Source organism: Caenorhabditis remanei, chromosome V, assembly GCF_010183535.1.
Source record: "Caenorhabditis remanei strain PX506 chromosome V, whole genome shotgun sequence".
NCBI classification, from domain to species: domain Eukaryota; kingdom Metazoa; phylum Nematoda; class Chromadorea; order Rhabditida; family Rhabditidae; genus Caenorhabditis; species Caenorhabditis remanei.
The window spans coordinates 8,154,843-8,174,203 of NC_071332.1; the positions used below are offsets into that span (position 1 = coordinate 8,154,843).

The window sequence follows — 19,361 nt, forward strand, 5'->3', positions numbered from 1 at the left end:
CTTTGCTTGATAATGGTCTAGGACCTCTATAGTCAACACACTGTCTTTTCTAGTTCAACGAACAATCCAACGAGTCTCTTATTCTGCAACCTCTAACGACTTCTTCTTATTTCTTCTAATGATCTAAGGAGAAGACGTTGAAATCGTAAAATTTGTACGCAGAGGGAGAGGGTGAATCTCTCTTGCGTCCTCTTCTGAAGGGTTTGGGGGCGCACGCACGTGGCGGTAGATCATTCGAACATAACACATTCACGTGGCGATGGCGACAACGGGCGTGGGACTTGAGAAGGGATTGTTTCCCGTTGAAGAGACTGTAGAGTGATAGACAATTCAACTGATAGACTCAGAAGACGTAACACGCAGAGATGGAGACTGTCGGGCGGACCGAAAGATGTCTGAAGCCGCGCCTTCTCAAAAACTATGGTATATAAGAGATTGGGGGTATCCCTCAAATGAACCCATTTTAAAGGTTTCCTAAGAAGAGAAGAAGAATAGAAAGAGAGAAAGAGAAATAGAGAATAAAAGAAAAAGCATGAATTCTTTTGATATTCTGTATGTTTCTTTCCGTCTCTTTTGTCTCGTCTCTCTCTTTATCCGTTTCTAGGGATTTTCCCATTCGTTATCTATCTGTCTCAATAACTTTTCGATCAAAAGTACCTAATTTTACCTTTCAACTCATTTCAGAATCACTTCCTCACAACCCACTCATTAAAAAATCATGTCTGATGCTATCTTCACCCGCTCCGAAGTCTCCATGCACTGTGGAGAGGATGACTGTTGGATTATTGTTGGAAATTATGTATACGACGTCACAAAGTTCGTCGATCTCCACCCAGGAGGCCCAGAAATTCTTCTCGAATTTGTAAGTTTCACATCGAATCCAAAAGAAAGAGAAGATTTTAACTTCTTCTTTTCTTTCAGGCCGGAGGTGATGCCACCGATGCATTCGAGTCAGTTGGACACTCGATGTGTGCTCGTATGATGCTCACAAAGTTCAAGATCGGATCTCTTCCAGAAGATGAGCGTCCAGATTTCGTTCAAGCCGAATACATTACTCACGCCAAGATCTCTCTCCCAATGGCTCACTAAGTGAGGCATCTTACCCATTTCCTTTCATTTTCTTTAACTTTTTTATCAACTTTTACCATCTCATGACTGACTGCCACGTCATCGGCGGTCCTGAAACTTCCCCTTACGGGTTCTCGACTCATTCTAGTCAATTCAAGCCATGTCCCTGTTGATTTGTTCTTCTTTTCTTTCCATTTTCCAGTCTTTTCACACCTCCACCCTTTTTCTTTTTTGTTGTATATTCATTTCACACCGTTGTTAGCAAGATTCTGTACGGAACTCTATCGGGTACATTTTGTTGAAAGAAAAAAATGTTCAAAAAGTAAACGAGTAAAAAATTTGAATTCTAATGTTATTTATTTCTTCTTACAACTACAGTATACACGCTTTCATTAATATCAGAAGCATTCATAGAAAAAAACAAGTTTTTGACAGAAAGAAATCGTAATTATGAAGTCCAGTTCATAACGATTCGGACTTTTCGTGATCTTTGATAAAGTTCATAAGTTCAAAATTAACAGAGTACACTGTAGTTTTGAGTTAGAAGGAGTTTCGAAAAGTGGTTTTTGACCAGTTCAGCTATCTTTTTTTTAAGAGAGAAAAGAGAAAGCCAAACGTCGTAACATATTACTTCTCCGTTCCATCTTCTGATTCTGAAGCACGTAAAGAAGAAGTCTTCTGATCTATTCCAACACTAAGCTTCCAAACATCATTTGCACCCAAAAAACGAATTGACACAACTGCTTTTTTCCACACTTCATTCTACTTCCATTCGCCTAAGCGATGACACTTTGATAGGCGAACTCGATGGAACACAGAGAGATGTTACGACACGAATTAGCTGGCATTGTATTGTTTGGTTGTACTCAATTTGATACTTTTGATTCTACAGTGCTGGAAGTTGCAAAAAATGGAAAACTGTGGCACCAATTTGACGCCAGCGCTCCAATTAAAGATAATGTGGTAGAGTGAGAAGTAAGAGATCCAGAGAGAAAAAAACGTAAAAAATCTGCAAATAGAAAAACTGAAATTTGAGATTCTCACAAAAGTACTTTTTATTCTGACCATTGCAACTTTGAACTATTATCCTGTTTTGTTTTGAAAACATATTTTCAAAATAAACAACATTTTGTACATCTTCTTGAAGGAATGTAATACTCGTGATAAACACGAGAACGTCTTTTTCTTTTTCTTGTTCAGTCTGAAAGTGAATCGCTTGTTATCAAAAAACTGGAAAACCGATTGCCCCCTTCTTGCAATCGACACCCGCTTTCAAATCAATCAACCAATCAATCAATATACAATACCGTACACCTCTCAATTTCGTATCTCTTTCATCTTTCATTCATCATTTGACGACGGTACAAAATGATATCGAGAGATTCGAGGAAATCCCTTTTGAACTGAGAGATCACAGAGAAAACGAGAGAATGTTGCGGTTTTTGGGCGATTCGAGATGGAAAGTGCACTGATTCGAATTGACAGTTTTGTATTATCTCGAACCACTTTAACGAACTTTTTTACTATTTCTAGTTGGTTCGCGATCCGAATCAATACACACACGTGAACAAACATCGTATTTGTATCGAGTGCACTGCTTATCATCTCCACTGAAAATGGATAATTGATTGGACATTTGGATTGATTCGATCCATTTTTATTCCAAAATAGTTTTCTTTTTTCTGTAGTTTAATTGAAGGGAGAGTCGGGGGATTAGAATAATCACAAATAAAACCGCAAAATATATTCAAGTTGTCGAGAAGAATAAACAGAAGAAAAGTGAGACTGAATGAGATAAAAGCGCTCTAATGAAATATTCAGATTTCTGAAGAGAGAAAAACAGGAGATCTATAAAGCAAGAATGAAGCAAAACGAATACATTTCAGACTGATTGTCGTGGTGAAAGAGAAGTAAAAATGGAATGAAAAGTGGAAGATTCGATGGATTATTCAGATTGGATAGCATGCCATTTGGAGACGGTTATTCCGGCGCCCTGAAAGAAAATAATTGAAGATTTGGTTGCTTTTCATTGGAGAGTTTTTGAAATAAACGATTTTTCAGTATTTTTTAACCAAGAGGCCCGAGACCACGTAACTTTCTGAATCTCACCCAGGATGCCTCTGAGATTTCTAAACGCTACCCAACTTTCTGTAAATAATACAAGCCTCGCCTAATCCTATACTCTTCTTAACACCTTCTCGGAAAAACAAAATACACTTTGCTGACGTCACAAACATTTCCTATCGTTAAACAAAAAGAAACGAAGAGTCTCGTGCCTCTCCATCCTTCCTCTCCTCTATCAATGACACGACTTCAGAAGGACGACGTCGTATCCGTCGAAGCAGTCAACGTGGCGTCCACGTGGACACATTCAAATGATAAGCGGGACAAAGTCCTGTCGATCTCTGATAGTCTTATCGAAAAGAAGAAGAAGAGAGAAAGGAAGTTTCCGATGGGAGAAGAAGAAGAAGAAGACGTCGACGGGGTGGCGGTGGTGGTTTATTGAACTTTTTTAAAGATGCAGCAGAAATGAGAAAATGGAAAACGAGGTTGCAGACAGACCAGACGTCCGATAACGGGATAGTAGGGGTTTGCACCCAGAAATTGATAAGGTGATAAGAGGAAATTACGGCAAAAGAGGGAGAATCTCAGAAGAGGAGAGAGGAGATTCTGATTTGCAAATGCAGAAGAAATTGGTCAATTATCTGACCGAATCAAAGGATTAGTTCCATTTGCACTATCAATACATCTAGATCAATCGTCTAGTTCTTCAAAAGTCTGCGAGGAATTTGTTGGGGAAGTGTTATAAGAAATTTGGGTTCACGAACTTTTTTCCAAATGTCAATACAACGGCCCTGATTCCTAGTCATACTAGAAATCTGGTAGTCTTGAAATTTCGGACGAGATTAATATCTGAAACTTGTCTTCAGTTCCATAATTTTTCAGAATCAAATCTAATGATGCAAATTTCTATTCCTAAAGTGGCATACTCCAACTGAACCCAACAGTTTTTACCTTTTTGATCTCACAGTTACAGCATCTAGACACTATTAATCACTCTTTCTCAAACTTCTTTTTTCTGCAAATCGGTTCTTCCTAATACTCTAAAAGTCCATATCATCATTTACCCTCACACAGTGATTTCTCAATATACTATGATCGCTCGTTGAAATCTATATCGAGTCTATAGACATACAATCACCTCATTTCTAGAAAAATTACTCTTCAATTCCCCCACGTGCAATAAAAAACTTGTGATGTCTGACGTACGGTATTCGTATCATTTTTGAAAGAAAATTCGACTTTCTACCCCACGAGTCTTTTTGTCCTTTTCATTAAATCTTTTGTAAGAAAAGAAAGTTCTGGTAACTTGAAAAGTGCGAGTACTTATCACTTTTTCATATTTTTTCTCGCTTTCCGGTCGGGTGAAATGGTAAACAAAAGGGATGGGCAAAACAGTTTTTGGTTTTCTTTATTACTTTTTCTAATGGGATTTCTCTCTTTTCCTTTTTTAATAGATGGTATCATCTCCGTCGTAAGAATTCAAAAAAAAGTAAAGATAAGAAAAGGAAGAAGAAGAAGATAAAGATAAGAATGTGTTGTCATCATACCTGCATCATCTGTTGCCAATGCTCGTTGGCGTCTGGCGTTGAGGAGGCGAATCCGATGGAGATCGAACCGATTTGAACCTTGCGACGGAGGATTCCAGTGACAGTCCAGACTTCGACACGGACTGTTGACGATTCGACTTTGTCCTTCGAGAACTGAGACAGAGAATATTAAAGATACTTCGCATCGGAGAAACACATTTGGAAGTTTCAGTAATCTGCATCTGCTCTGACTGTCTCTAAAGATGAATCAAACGATCAGATTTAAGAATTCATCTTTTAATTTTTATTCGAACATTCCCGAATTTCTGTTTGTTGTTTGTTGTATGGTTGGCATTAGTAGTAACCGGTTGATTGATCGCAACTTTTGAGAAACTGTTGTGGATAAACAGGTGTAGCTTTGATTCATTAAACACCAGATGTTCCACGTTGGAACGTCATGTTGACATACAGATAAAGTTTGCATTGTTTCTGTATTTCATGTTTTGCAGAATTCAAAAATGGTTTCAGGGGAAGTTATGAAATTTCAAATTTAAGATAATAGAAACTATTTATATATATATATATGGTTTCTGGATAGTTTAATAACACCAAAACCTTAGAAAGCATTGAAAGTAGATCAAGTATATATAAAAGTCTATTCGACAGATCACACATGTTTGTTGAATCTTTTACTTCAAAAATTTCTGATCTAAGAACAACATTCCAAGTGTGAACATAATTTGCCATCCAACCGTATCTAAAACCTCGAAATTTTCAGTTTCGATCTCTGACTTTGGCCTTTGTTTCGAGAAAATATGTGACTTTCTAGTTAGAACTACGAAAATTCTCTTCTTTGTCAGAAACAAAATCACATGTTTTTTGAAAAGTAAACACAAAGTATGTTAAGTGAACTGAAACAACCGGGAATGAAAAACTAACTCTCATTGTGCAATGATGACTGTAAACTGGTTGAGTTGAGTGTTTGACCGTGTCAGTTTTATGACGAGAGAGCTCAGTGCTGAACTCATCGAGCCCGATGATTCTGATGAATGAATCTGGCGGATGAGCGTTGTCTGATCCGAGTGAGGATGCTTTTTCGATACAAACGGAGACTACTTCGTGCTTGTCGTCGTAGCAGAGACCGACAAGAATCTGAAAGTTTTTATTTAATATATAATAATTTTTTATTTAGATGTTGATAAACAAGAACAGAAAAAGACATGACTCCCTATTCCGGATAAGTACAATATTCTGAAGTATTCGTGTTATTGACCAGGAATGACGCAACGCACTTGTGAAAGCCGCCTACTGGATCATAAAAAGTTTTGAGTCTAACAATAGGAATTCATAAAAGAAATTATAATTTTCGGTTGAGAAATTCTGAAAATCCTATTTATCTGTATGTCAACAGAAGGTCAAACTTTGGTAGATTCGAGGAAAGACGTTGCGAACTAATGATAGATTTCTTTTTAAATTTCACCCTTTGAAACTACCGTACCTTAAAAAGTTTGAGTCGGAAACACAACAATGGGATTTCCTGAAGTTTATATACTTCAGTTTTTATTTGTTAGGAAGTAACACTTTTCATATTGATCGTTCAAAAGTTATCAACTAGATCTTGATCATGGAATATATATTTCTAGATTGCTTTACTATATTACACCGGTTCCAAACTGTTAGATTATTCTTTTACTTCACTCACTTCAGGAGATCCAGTCGTCGGTTGACTACAGAATCTTCCAGTCGCATCGACCATACTGCTTCGTCGACTGTCTCCATTGTGCCCACGAGAAATACCGTTCGAGTGCATTGATGGCTGAAAAACAAGGAAATGAGATTGGAATGACAAGAAATGAAAAAACGAGGTCAGATGGAAAAAAAGAAGAAATGGATTCTGTGGAGCGTGCTTAAATTCGAATTCTTCTTGTTTTCAGTGAAGTCTTCTTTTTTCTTTTCTTCACTTCATCATTCAATCCGTTTTGTATTTTATCTGACAGCTAGAGTCTCGAAAGCAAAGAGAAGAGGTGATCACTAATCATTTGGTGATAATTGAGTCTCCCTCCAGAGAAAAGAGTAGAAATGAAAGTGCTCATTTCTTGGTCAGACGACGTTTGGTGCCCTCAGATGAAAAAAGAAAAATAATAATTATATACCATACATAAATGTAACCCTGATAATCCCTAGATATCCCCTCTAGATCTCGTGCAGTAATTACTTTCAAGAATGAACTGAATTTATAAATATAGACTGAAACAGGAATACATATAAACACAAAGGTCGCTACGTTCTGGATGAATGAGTTTCGATTCGAGATGTGCAGAAATAGAAAACAAAAGAAGAAAAGAGGAGGTTGGGATGATCTAATGGGTCTCTTTGCTCTCACGATAAATTCCTGTTTTATTGCTTCATTCCTTCTGGTTTGAGAGCTCATTTCTATTCTGGGTTCGCATGAAATTGGACACCAAGTTGGAGGAAGCAAATTAAAAAAGGAACAGCTCTTGGTTTTATCTATGTTTCTTTTTATTTCCTTCCTTTTAGGCAATTTAGTTTCAAACGGAATGTCGGGAGCCAGAAGCTTTCAAGGTATCAAAAAGTATGGTAGGGTTGCAACATTAAATGGAACTGGAATGAAGTAGAGATGCATTTTCTTATATGAATGTCTTAAATAAAGTTTTCTTCAAAAATGACTCTGGCGCGCCTTCGACGCTGTGTTCTTAACCTTTTTAGCTAGATAGTATTTAATCTGGAGTGTGCTGGATATTCGGAATTATATACAACCGAGATTAATAATTTTAGAGAATTCGAAAGGATAGGTATGTTAAAAAACTTGCATTTATCGAACACATTCATGATGATGGGTTTGTAACTACAATCAACTTTTTGGTTCCGAGTACAGAACTAGACCAAAACTCAAATATACTAGAAACTGAAAACTCTTCGCACTCCTCTCCACTCATAAAACAAAAGCCGTTCATCGGTCTCTGAGAATCTAGCAAAAAGCGAACGACACTCTCGTTTTCTTGAAACGGGAATTTGAAATTGGAAATTGAGTTGATGTGATGTGCCCGTTTGGGAAAATAAACAGCCTTTTTCTGCTCTGTGCGTGGCTATTTTCGAAGAAAATCGAGAAGAAGTCAACGAAGAAGAAGAAGAAAAGAACGGAGAAAATGAACGGCTGGGAACTCACTAAACGATCAAAGCCCTTAATTTTACTAAATTCGAAGAAGAGAGAAGGAAAAGTTCATGACGTCTTTTTTCAAATCACAGATTTGATAAGAACGGTTAATTTACAGTTCGGGCTGAATTTTCTAAAAATTTCTCTAGATTTTTAATGATTTTAGATAACACTCTATTTGTTTTTTTTATTGAATTTGTGAAAAAAAACTCATCAAACTTCGAAAATAGCTTGATGTGACTTCTACAGTAAGGAACACTGAACTATAAGGTTTTCAGAGCTCATTATGCTACAAACTCGAAATATTCTGACAATTTTTGAACTCTTCAACAATTAATCCCTAAGTTCCACAGTCTCAAATAGACAGATATTTGTCTCTCTCGTTTCATCTGGAATCTGATACACTTCTTATATTCCGTATTCCCAAATCTATCCCTAATCCCTACTTTCTCTTCTCTTTCAGATTCATGATCATTTTCTAAAATGTCAGAATGTCATCTTCAGATCAAAAAGCAACAAGTTTCCATTTCTTCCAATAAATTAAGTGACTTCTCAAAAATGCATCATCTCTCTCATATTCTTCTTCTTTATCTCACCTCAGTTTCATGAATATTCATAATGAAACAAGAAGTGTCTTCGATGATCTTCCGTAAGAAGTAAAGAATAAAAAGTGGAAAAAAGGTCTAAATCCTCTGAAAACAAACGCTTAGCAACATACGTAGTACTCGATGGAAACACAAAGAAATCTAATTAGAAACGGCGAGTTGAGTGGGGAGAGAGGCACCTGTCTGCTCACTTTCACATATGAATTCATCTGATGAATAACGGCGAAAAATTGGAAACAAAAGAAGGAAGAAGCCATGAAACGGAGAAAAGAATAAGTCCGTTTAGTAATAATGTCAATATCCGCTTCTTCAAACTCATTGACATTTCTTCTCAAGCATATCCAATTTCATCGTTTAATACCCTATTAGAATATATTTCATGAACTTTTCATAATTCAAAAAGCACTTGTAAGAGACGAGGAACAAAGAATAAGAAAACAGCTGAATAATCCGGAGCAAGGATTTATTTATATTCTTGTCTTGTCTATTTATAAGGTTTCGATACTTTGTAACCACGTGCTCCTTTTATAGATAGAGACACAATTATTTCGATACTACATGTAATGAAGGCGTCGTCGGATTTCACAACAAAGAGAAGAAGAAAGGAGGAGAAGTGAAGAGAAGCATGTGATGAATTTGAAATAATTAGGACATTAGAGAAAACGTTTTGAACAACAAATAGTTGTACTTGCAGTAGTAGTAGTAGTAGAAGGAGTTTGACTCGTCATAGTTTTTTTTCAACGGATTTCCGAAAACAGGACAATTTTGATTGTAGTTGTGAAAAAGAGAGTGGGCATGTGAGTAGCTTGAGTGGTTCGTACTTTGGTGCATTCTTTCTGAATCCTTGTTATTTTTCTCTCAGCATTCGTTTATTTCACTTGAACATTGAGTTTTTTGAAAAACTATGAGAACTTTTCGAAAGTACTGTCAAAATGATAAACTATTTTATTTCTTTCATGAACAAGTTTGGTAATGAAAAAGGTAGCTTCTTGAAATGAAAATGATTTGTCTGTAAGTCTGACTCTATTTTTATTTTTCACTTGATAATTATTTTTTCTGAATATGAAGAGTATAAATAGAACACAGGCGATGTACTGGAAATATTTCAGTTACTTGAATTTCCACATCACTTTTATAAAATAGGATATGTCCACATTATTTAATTATCTACCATTAAAAGTTTCTGATAATCTCAGTCTGACTTTTAGTTGAATAAATGAAAAAAAGTTTTTTGTAGTATATGTATATAATTACATATTTGAGTGCTTGCTAGCAGAATTTTTGTTACTTGGAAGATCTCATACAGATTTTAAAACATGAAACCTTTAACTATATGTTCTCCAAAAATGGTTTCAAAAATTTCGACAAATTACTGATTTCAAAAGGTGCAGCTGGAAAAACATTCAGCTCTCAGTTTCAAAACTAAGAAAAACATCAGACAGTTTTTTTATTTCCTAAAACTCTATACTTCCAGCTTTTCGCAGAATACAAGCTCCAAAACCGTCTTTATAAACACCAAAACGTGATGCATAAGCCTTTCCGACTACCATCCAAATCCAGGAATCAAAGAATTCTCTATCAAATGAACAGTTCTGGAAACGAAGATAATGCATTATTCATGAACATCAATGTCAGCCAAAAATAGAGAAACAAGAATGGGGGAGAAGCAAGAATGTCTTCTTTTTTTCATATGTTGTATGGATATTCTCTAGTAAATAAATCCCATAAACACATCCTCTCTTCTTCTTTTTTTCTTTTTTTTGCCTCGTACTACTCTTCAACAAATTCGATAACCTACTACAATAAGATACCAAATTTTTAAGAGAAGTACTGGGACATGAACAAACTTATTTTCTACTGAAATAGATATGAAATCGACAACTTCCCCCTCGAAAAAACTTGTCAAAAATAGAAAAAATATCCAGGTTTCCTTTTCTTCAGATGCATATTATGGCAATTATCTATGAGTATGTGTATGTAAACTGGCTACAAAAATATGTGTACATCACCGACACCCACATCTTCAAAAAATAAAATTGTGAAATATTCAGAACCCCTTTTTGGATATTTAGAACGATGTTCCCGATTGCAGAATTTCAACATGCATAATTTCAGATTCGATAATTCAGGTTGTTGTTTTTCTATGCTTCACATTCACATATTTATGCTCAATTTCTGAAATTGGACAGACGAAAAGATCAGAGAAAACAGAAGAGAAAAGATTGATGAGATTCATGAATTCCGGATTGTTTTGTGACGACGAAATAGCAGAAAAAAGAAAAAAGGAGAGACCTGATAAATGTGTTTAGGATTTCTGGTTTGGCAGAGAAAAGATACATTTCTGGTATTCTGGCACTGATTGCAATTTGATTATGTAAACGAAAAAAGTTTGAAAACTTGGTGGTCGGAGGAAAGAATCACATGGATAGTAGTATTTGGGAAACTATGAATAAAGACTTCAAGTATTCTATAAATCACAATTTCAGAGTCAGACCCAGAAAAATTGATCCATGCTTCACAATAATGTTTAGAAAAGATTTCAGAAAACTATTAAGGTATACCAATACAGTAAAACTCAACACCTTCAATCAAACCTAGCACTCATTCTGAATTTTCAAGATGAGTTTATCAAAGTTAAAGCTAACTGTTCTCTGTAATGGTCGACTTAGAAACAGTATTTTTTCACCTGAAATTCCACATTGTGAGCAGAAATTGGCCACTTTTTATCATGTTTTCTGATGCAGTCGGAAACCGTAACCGGAGCGGAAAAGAAAATCGAAGGAATTAATCCCAGATTTAAGAGTTATAATTTGGTAAATGGAAACATTTCAGAACTTTTGCACGATTTTCGGATTTTCATCTTCCTAACGATATGCAATCTTTCAAAAATTCAAACTTACATGTAGCATCATCTAGCCAGATAATAATCAGAATTTATTAGTCTTCTGAGTTTAGCATAATTTTCAGACAGCTCTACTTCTGTTATCCTATCTAGGTATTTATACTAAAAAGTTTCCGATGGGTAGACAGTCCCTCTAGGATTACCACCCAGACAATAAAAACAATGTCTAGTCTATCCGTCTCTATATACATGTGACTATCCAGAACATCCCACGTTCCGATTGAGAATTCTGATTGTTCCCAGATCTCTATGGAATTATCTGTATTCCTCTAACTGTTGTTCCTCAAACAGATGCATTGTGATCTTTGTATGAATTCTAACGTCATCTGCTCTCAAATTCTTCTTCTCCAGAGTCAAAAAAAGATCAGAAACTTCCGAAACCGAAAACTTTTTTCAACAAACTTTTTTTGTCACAACCGGAAACCTCTGTCTTTCCGTTTGATTGTCATCAGTCAGTTAGTTGAAAAGATGTCACTGACGTCATCTCCTCTTCTTTTTTTCTCCCGATATAATTGGAAACTCACACATTTTGTGCAGCCACCCCCGCCGCATCCCGCTCCTGAGACCCCTCTATCTGTCAAATTGCTCAAATTGGGAAGTTTGCCAGCGGCGAAATTGAGATGACCTTTCTATTAGGAGATTCTAGATTTATTTAGAAACAACATTGATATGAATTCCAAGGATTATGTAACGGATTGGCTAAAAATAAGTTGGTCATGGTCTGGCTATCAAGCAGAATCTTTTTTCGTTTCAAGGTTCTAAGTTCTAATTTTACGCACCGCTGTTTTAAATGTCACATCATCGAAAGACAATACTTACAAACTTATTTTCAGAGTTTCAACCCCTGTCAACTTGAGGTTTTGTTACGGAACAGGCTTGCAAAGTATCTTGTTTTGTTTCAGAAAGGAGCCTTCTTGTTTTCTCTTTTTCAGAATTTTGCTGAATGTGAAACGGAAGGAGAAAAAGAGTAGATGAACAATGTCTACATCAAATAGAAGAAGTAAACAGAATAATGGATAACATTGTTCTTCTCGTTCCAAAAGTCAAATCTAGTAAGGTTGTTTTTTCAGTTCTCTTTTTCATCCCTAGTTCTCTGAAACCAAGAATTTCAAGTACAAATGTTTCTTTTTTTCTAATTAAACCGGAGGGATTACTTGTTTTAGTATTTTAAAACATCATCAAACATTGTCTTACCGAAACTGGAAGAAGAGATGGTGCACCTCCGAGTGAATGAATTTCGAGCGACGACTTCTGAGTAACAGCATCGGATGAGGATTCGGATGAGCTTCGCGAATCGCTCAACTTTCTTCTGTAAATGACATTTATAAAGGATTTAGAGAATTGGGATTTAGATTAGACAGCTCTGTGCCCTTTATCACTTTTGTTTGATTGAGAATAAGAGTAAGTTCTTGGATTTTCTTTTTCTCACTGAATGACCCAGCCGAGTATTGCAATATATTGGAGAAAAACTAAACAACGACGGTGATTGCGGATTTCCGTTTCCGGTTCCGTTTATGTTTCCAATTGGACATTGGTTGTACAAAGTTCAAGTTTCTTCAAAAGAGTCAGACTTGAAGCATTTGTCTCTTGGGGATTATTGGGTTACGGTACTATCGGAAGATGTCTGGGCTTTCTAGGTCCCTAAGAATTTCAGTTCTCGTCTAGATCTAGAAAAAGTTGTAATAGCTTCTGAACTTTTTGATCAGCTAACCCCTTGATATCTAATCAACTAGACATTCTAAATTCAGAATCAGTCATTTCATTTCCGAATTTCGTCACAACATATTCAATTTCCAAAAAAGGAAATCAGTTCTGATAATCTCTTCCTCCTCAAAAACAAATCATACCTCAAATCCATCGTTGACATTATGAAACAGCTTGTGTCTATAAAAGGATCAGTGTCAGTTGCAGAATAGACGAAAGTCTGCCCTCAAAATGAGAAAGAGAGCAAAGCTGTGCTCGAAAAGTGGGCGTGACTTGATAGGGGGTGAAGAGGCGGTTTGCCAACAACTCTCTCTCTATTTTCTCTTTCTTTTTTTTGCTCTCCCCACAGGAAGGAAACGGTCAAATCCTCTTGTTGGAATAGTTGAGTCAGATGGAGAGAAAAAGTAGAAAAAAGAAGAAAGAAACACAAGCTAATTGCTGGAAAAACGAAGAAAAAACGAACAACAGATAAAACGAGAGGGAGAAGAAGAAAAAGTCTTTTCAGATGAGGAAATGAAAGTGCGATAATTGTCTCTCTACTGAATAATCCGTAATCCAGTCAGGACACCTCCGATTAGGCACATGGAAACTCTCTCTCTCTGCCTCGTCAAGAGATTTATTCTTTCAAAAATACACGAACAAAGAATTTGAGACCAAAGAATTCAAAGGATTCTTGGATTGAGAAGAAACTTTTTATTCTCAAAATAGATTCAATCAGATTAGTATTTTCCTATTAGAGGAGAGCTAAGAATACATTCTTGCCTGGATTCTGAAGATTTTTGGGATTTTTAAAAGGATCTTTAGGAAGCAAACCAATTGATGTAAGAAATTTCAAAAACGGTTTTGAAACGATCTCCGGAAATAACCCGAATAAAAGCTTCAGAGCAAGACCTCTAATTTCAGATTCCAATAGGGTGGCCTACTCTTTCTCATGATAAATTTCAGATCTTTCACCGAGAATTGAAAAGCCAACTGTTCCATACGTGAGCAATACCATAATCCAACGTCCAAAAAACGAATTATTATTATTGTGGTTCGTGTTTTGACTGACAGAACCGACAAAATCTAGAAAATACTATATCATCTCGTCTTTTGGTACTTCTTAAATAGCTAATTTACTAGAGAGATATAGCACGAAAACTGTTATTATTTTTATCCGATTATATTTTCTTCTGAATCAGGGACCATCCCCCAAACATACCTGAAAAGAAGGGCAATAAATTGTTGAACAGAGAAGCAACGCCACATGATTCCTTCCTTTTCGAGATCTAGAATTCAATTGAAAGTTGTTAAAATTGAACAAAAACGCTTCGTGTTTGGTGGCTTCCGGAGGCGGAGTCTGCGTGAGCACGCAACTCCAAAAAAGCCATAAAAATCTGCGAGTTGGCGGCAGAAAGAAACACAACCCACCAATTACCAATGGGCTCAAGAAAGGAAAAGTCAGTTGATGAGAATTGGATGTGGAAAAAGAAAAGAAAGAAGTGAACAAGTTTATATTCTACACAGAGACAATGAGCACCCGATGCAATAAATACTTTTCTTAGAAAACTATTTAAATGCAAAAGTGGAGAAAAAGGCAAAAATGAGCAAAAGAAAAGACACGTTTAGAGAAAATGGAAAAGCAATACACAGAATATACACATTAAGCAGGTCCGAAAGAGTGAGACAGAAGCTAATCATTCTATATAACACGCAGCCAAATATAATTTCGATGTGATGAAAGTGGTGGGTGGAAATAAGAAAAAGAGTGAAGAAGGAGAATGAAAAAGAGACAGCGTCGAACAAAAAAAGTCATTACTTTCTACAACTAATTAAAGGAACGAATAAATTTATTGATGTCAATTCATGGTTCAATTTCGATGACCAAGTCTCCAGCAGTGCACTTTGTTCCTTGTCCAGCATGGACCTTCTTGACGGTTCCAGCAATTGGAGAGTCGATTACCATCTCCATTTTCATGGCGGAGAGCACGAAGAGTGGTTGCTTCTTGGTGACCTGAATAAGAAAATCAAATTCCTTTTCCAACTACAAACGCTGTCATTGCTTATTTCGAAGAGACAGAACAAAACAATATGTGGGAGGCAAAGACAAGGCTATAAATTCATCTCCAGTTCCCCATAATTTCCGTTTTCGTCCCCACAATTCTAGAATTCGTATAATATGTCTTTCTCCTATTTTTCCTCACTGCGAATCTCTCAATATATGTCCCGGATGTGTGATTGATTTATTATTGTTTTAGATGCTTCTCCTTACCTTGTCTCCTTCCTTGATTTTCAGTTCAAGAACGTCTCCTGGCATTGGAGCTCCAATGTGTCCACGGACTCCTGGCAGGGCTCTGGGGCGGGTCACGATCTCCTTGGAAGCTTCTTTGTCAACAACGAAAATACTTCTCATTTGTCCGTTGAGATCGAAGAATACTTCACGTTCTCCACGCTTGTTGAGCTTTCCTTCGGCAAGAAGTTGGATGGCGAGGGTCTTTCCACTCTCGATTTCAACCTGAAACGGAAAAGCTATGTCCGTTAAATTTATAAAGTAGCTAATAAGATACTTACATCAACTTCCTCAGCAATGTCGAGGCCAGTCAAAAACAGTCTTGTTGGCAATTTATCAACTGGTCCGTATTGCTGTCTGAATGTCTCGAATTCATCGAAGACAGATGGGAACATTGAGTATGACATAACATCTTCCTCGCTCAATGGGCGACCATGTTTCTCTTCGAGTTCTACTTTAACAGCATCCAAATCGACTGGCTTAGCGTTCTCTCCTGGTCTTCCATCCACCTTTGGCTTTCCACGAAGGACTTTGGTTCTCAATGGTTCTGGGAATCCGTATGGTGGTTGTCCGACATTTCCTTGCATGAAATCAACAACACTCTTTGGGAAGGAGAGATCATCAGCACGATCGACAAGAGTCTCACGAGTCAAACCGTTTTGAACCATGAATTGGGCCAAATCACCGACAATCTTCGAGGATGGTGTCACCTTGATGATATCACCGAGAACAAGATTGGCCTCACGATACATACGTTTCACATCGTCGAATTGTGGTCCAAGTCCAAGTGAGAAGGCTTGGAATTGCAAGTTAGTGTACTGTCCTCCTGGAATCTCATGCTTGTAGACGTCAGCATTTCCACTCTTCATAGTGGTGGCAGACTCGAATGGAGCGTAAAATTGACGAGCAGACTCCCAGTAGGCAGAATACTTGGAAATATCATCAAGGGAGAGTCCTGAAAATATACAAATTAATCAGAATACGAATTGGCTTCGAATCACCAGTATCATGTTTAGTTCCTTGAAGACTAGCAACGATAGCTCCCATCGATGGCTGAGAAGTCATTCCACTCATACTGTCAACAGCAGCATCGACAACATCAGCTCCGGCCTTGGCACATTCAAGCATAGCAGCGACTCCAGCTCCAGATGTGTCATGAGTGTGGACGTGGATCGGAATATCTGGGAACTTATCGCGGAGGGCACCAATCAGCAACTTCGCTGCTTCTGGTTTCAGCACTCCAGCCATATCTTTAATGGAAAGGATATGAGCTTGAGCCTTTACAAGTTGATCAGCCAGATTGAGGTAGTACTTGAGATCGTACTTGTCACGTGACTTATCAGTGACATCTCCAGTGTAAGCGATAGCTGCTTCAACGACTCCTCCAGCCTTTCCAACAGCTTCCATTCCAACGAGAAGATTAGGCAAATAGTTGAGAGAATCGAATACACGGAACACGTCCATTCCATTCTTCACTGCCAAGTCACAGAACTTGTAAATAACATTGTCTGGATAATTTGAATAACCCATAGCATTGGCTCCACGAAGCAAGCATTGGAATGGAATGTTGGGGATCAGTTCACGAAGAGTACGAAGGCGTTCCCATGGACATTCGTGAAGGAATCGCATGGAGACATCGAAAGTAGCTCCTCCCCAGTTTTCAAGAGAGAAAAGATTGGTAAAAGACTGTGCAACGAAGGGCGAGATGGCAGCCATATCGTATGTGCGAACTCGAGTGGCAAGAAGAGATTGATGAGCATCTCTGAAAATGAATATATTTTTGGCGAACTGATAATGTTAACAAACCTGAAAGTAGTGTCGGTAATCATGCATCCCGGAGTTTTACGAACTTCCTTTGCGAACTCAGCAGGTCCTTTCTGGACAAGCACATTACGGAGTCCGGCTGGTGGCTTGGCTCCTGCCGGGATATATGGAATTGGTGGAGAGACGTGGGCTGGTTTCAGATCAGTTGCAAGTGGAGTTGTTGGTCCGTTTACTTTAACCTCTCCCAAGTAACTCAACAGTTTTTGAGCACGATTTTGACTTGGTTTGAATTGGAACAACTCTGGATGTTCATCAATAAAGTAGGTGTCCACAGATGCGTCAAGGAAGCTCGGTTGACGGAGAACGTTGAGCAGGAATGGAATGTTGGTCTGAAAAAGTAGAATTCATTTATTGGTCATTTCCACCAAAAACAGTATCACTAAAGTTATCAACACTTTCTTATCAAACAAGAAGTGATGATAGTCGACTGAACAACAACGCTTTGTGTACTTTGACTTTTCAAATATTCACCTTGACACCTCTGATACGGAATTCTTTCAATGCACGAATCATCTTCGCAGCCGCATTTGGATGGTTTCTAGCTGAAGCAATCACTTTGACCATCAACGAATCGTAATGAGGAGAAATGACGGATCCAGCGAAAGCAGAGGCAGAATCAAGACGAATTCCCATTCCTTCTCCAGATCTAAATACTTCGATTCTTCCAGAATCTGGTTGGAATCCTTTAGCTGGATCTTCGGTTGTAACTCTGCATTGAATAGCAGATCCAGTTGTGTGAATTGTATCTTGAGAAAGTTTGAGATCCTCAAGCGATTTTCCTTCTGCGATACGAATTTGAGCTTGGACAAGATCTACGCCAGTGATTTCTTCAGTGACTGTGTGCTCGACTTGGAGACGTGCATTGACCTCGATGAAGTAGTAGTTGCCTTTTTGATCGACTAGGAATTCGACAGTTCCGGCATTTTGGTATCCGACATGTCTCGCAAGACGAAGGGCATCGGCAAGAATCTTCTCACGGACACCTTCTGGGAGTGCTGGAGCTGGGGCAATCTCAACGACCTTCTGATGGCGTCGTTGAACAGAGCAATCACGTTCATACAAATGAACGATATTTCCATGATGATCTCCTAAAAGAGCGAGATTGATTGAATTCTCTGAAGACAAACTTACCAAGCAATTGTACTTCAATATGTCTTGGTCTTTCAACGAACTTCTCCACGAAGAGACTTCCATCTCCGAATGCAGCTTGTGCTTCAGAATACGATCTCCGGAAAGCTTCCTCCACTTCTTCCAACTTGTCAACACGACGAATTCCACGTCCTCCTCCTCCATAGGCGGCTTTCAGAATGATTGGAGTACCGTATTGCTTAGCAAACTCAATAGCTTCATCGGCAGTCGTAATTGGGCCTGGAGTTCCAGGAACAACTTGCACACCAGCCTCAATAGCAGCTTGACGAGCAGCAACTTTATCTCCCATTCGCGCCATTACGTCGGGGCTCGGTCCAATGAAAACGATTCCAGCATTTTGGCAAGCAGCTGCGAAATCGGAGCGTTCTGATAAGAAACCATATCCAGGATGAATAGCGTCGATGTCGTGCTGGAAATTATTAAAGTTAGGAAGTCATTGAGATGGAAAATAAAAACACTTTGACACGTGGAAGAAACTAATTTAGAACCACAAACCTTGAGAGCTGTTTCAATGATTTGATCGATTGTGAGATAGGCGGCAACTGGTGGAAGCCCTTTTCCAACAAGATACGATTCGTCAGCTTTCAGACGATGTATCGAATTTTTGTCCTGCTCAGCGTAGATGGCAACTGACGTTTTGTTCAACTCAGTGAGAGCACGGAACACACGAATAGCGATTTCTCCACGATTTGCTACCATAACCTGACAAGTAACTTATTGAAATTGTTTCTGAAATCCACTCTCACCTTGTTGAATTCTCTTGGCTTGACGACTCCATTTGCATATGTTCTATGCTGTGTCTGTCGAACGACATTGGCGAAAATCGGTGGGATGCGGGCAAACCGCATCGTTGTCGTTTCTCTGAAACATAATCAGTTTTGAGACGGTGAACCGATTCGGTGAATACAACCAATGAGATCATTCGATAGACAAGTGCGTACAAGCTTCAGAAGAGACAGAGAAACGTTACGTTAGGGTACCTTCGTAATGTGTAAGAGCAAAAGATCCAGAGCGACTCGAAGTGTGGTAAACTTCGGGAATAACAGGAAAAATCGCCCGGGGTACTGGTGGACTT

General features: G+C 38.0%; 4 protein-coding genes across 4 annotated transcripts; 2 read left to right on the forward strand and 2 right to left on the reverse strand.

Moving 5' to 3' along the window:
* Nucleotides 1-718: 718 nt before the first annotated feature.
* GCK72_018110 (uncharacterized protein) lies at nucleotides 719-1,089 on the forward strand (the record flags this gene model as incomplete). The annotated part of the gene is made up of 2 exons (XM_003113996.2): nucleotides 719-862; nucleotides 922-1,089. The coding sequence occupies 2 exons, from the start codon at nucleotides 719-721 to the stop codon at nucleotides 1,087-1,089; spliced, it is 312 nt and encodes a 103-aa protein (XP_003114044.1).
* A 2,281-nt stretch (nucleotides 1,090-3,370) lies between these two features.
* On the forward strand, nucleotides 3,371-3,574 carry GCK72_018111 (uncharacterized protein; the record flags this gene model as incomplete). Its single annotated transcript, XM_053732398.1, has 1 exon — nucleotides 3,371-3,574. One exon carries the CDS (start codon nucleotides 3,371-3,373, stop codon nucleotides 3,572-3,574), a length of 204 nt encoding a protein of 67 aa, XP_053581311.1.
* Nucleotides 3,575-4,673: 1,099 nt separating this feature from the next.
* Nucleotides 4,674-6,468, reverse strand: GCK72_018112 (uncharacterized protein; the record flags this gene model as incomplete). Its single annotated transcript, XM_003114398.2, has 3 exons — nucleotides 4,674-4,832; nucleotides 5,598-5,810; nucleotides 6,361-6,468. 3 exons carry the CDS (start codon nucleotides 6,466-6,468, stop codon nucleotides 4,674-4,676), a joined length of 480 nt encoding a protein of 159 aa, XP_003114446.2.
* Nucleotides 6,469-14,887: 8,419 nt separating this feature from the next.
* On the reverse strand, nucleotides 14,888-19,134 carry GCK72_018113 (uncharacterized protein; the record flags this gene model as incomplete). The annotated part of the gene is made up of 9 exons (XM_003114445.2): nucleotides 14,888-15,037; nucleotides 15,296-15,538; nucleotides 15,595-16,268; nucleotides 16,315-17,075; nucleotides 17,120-17,466; nucleotides 17,609-18,225; nucleotides 18,269-18,695; nucleotides 18,782-18,988; nucleotides 19,033-19,134. 9 exons carry the CDS (start codon nucleotides 19,132-19,134, stop codon nucleotides 14,888-14,890), a joined length of 3,528 nt encoding a protein of 1,175 aa, XP_003114493.1.
* Between the last annotated feature and the right edge of the window lie 227 nt (nucleotides 19,135-19,361).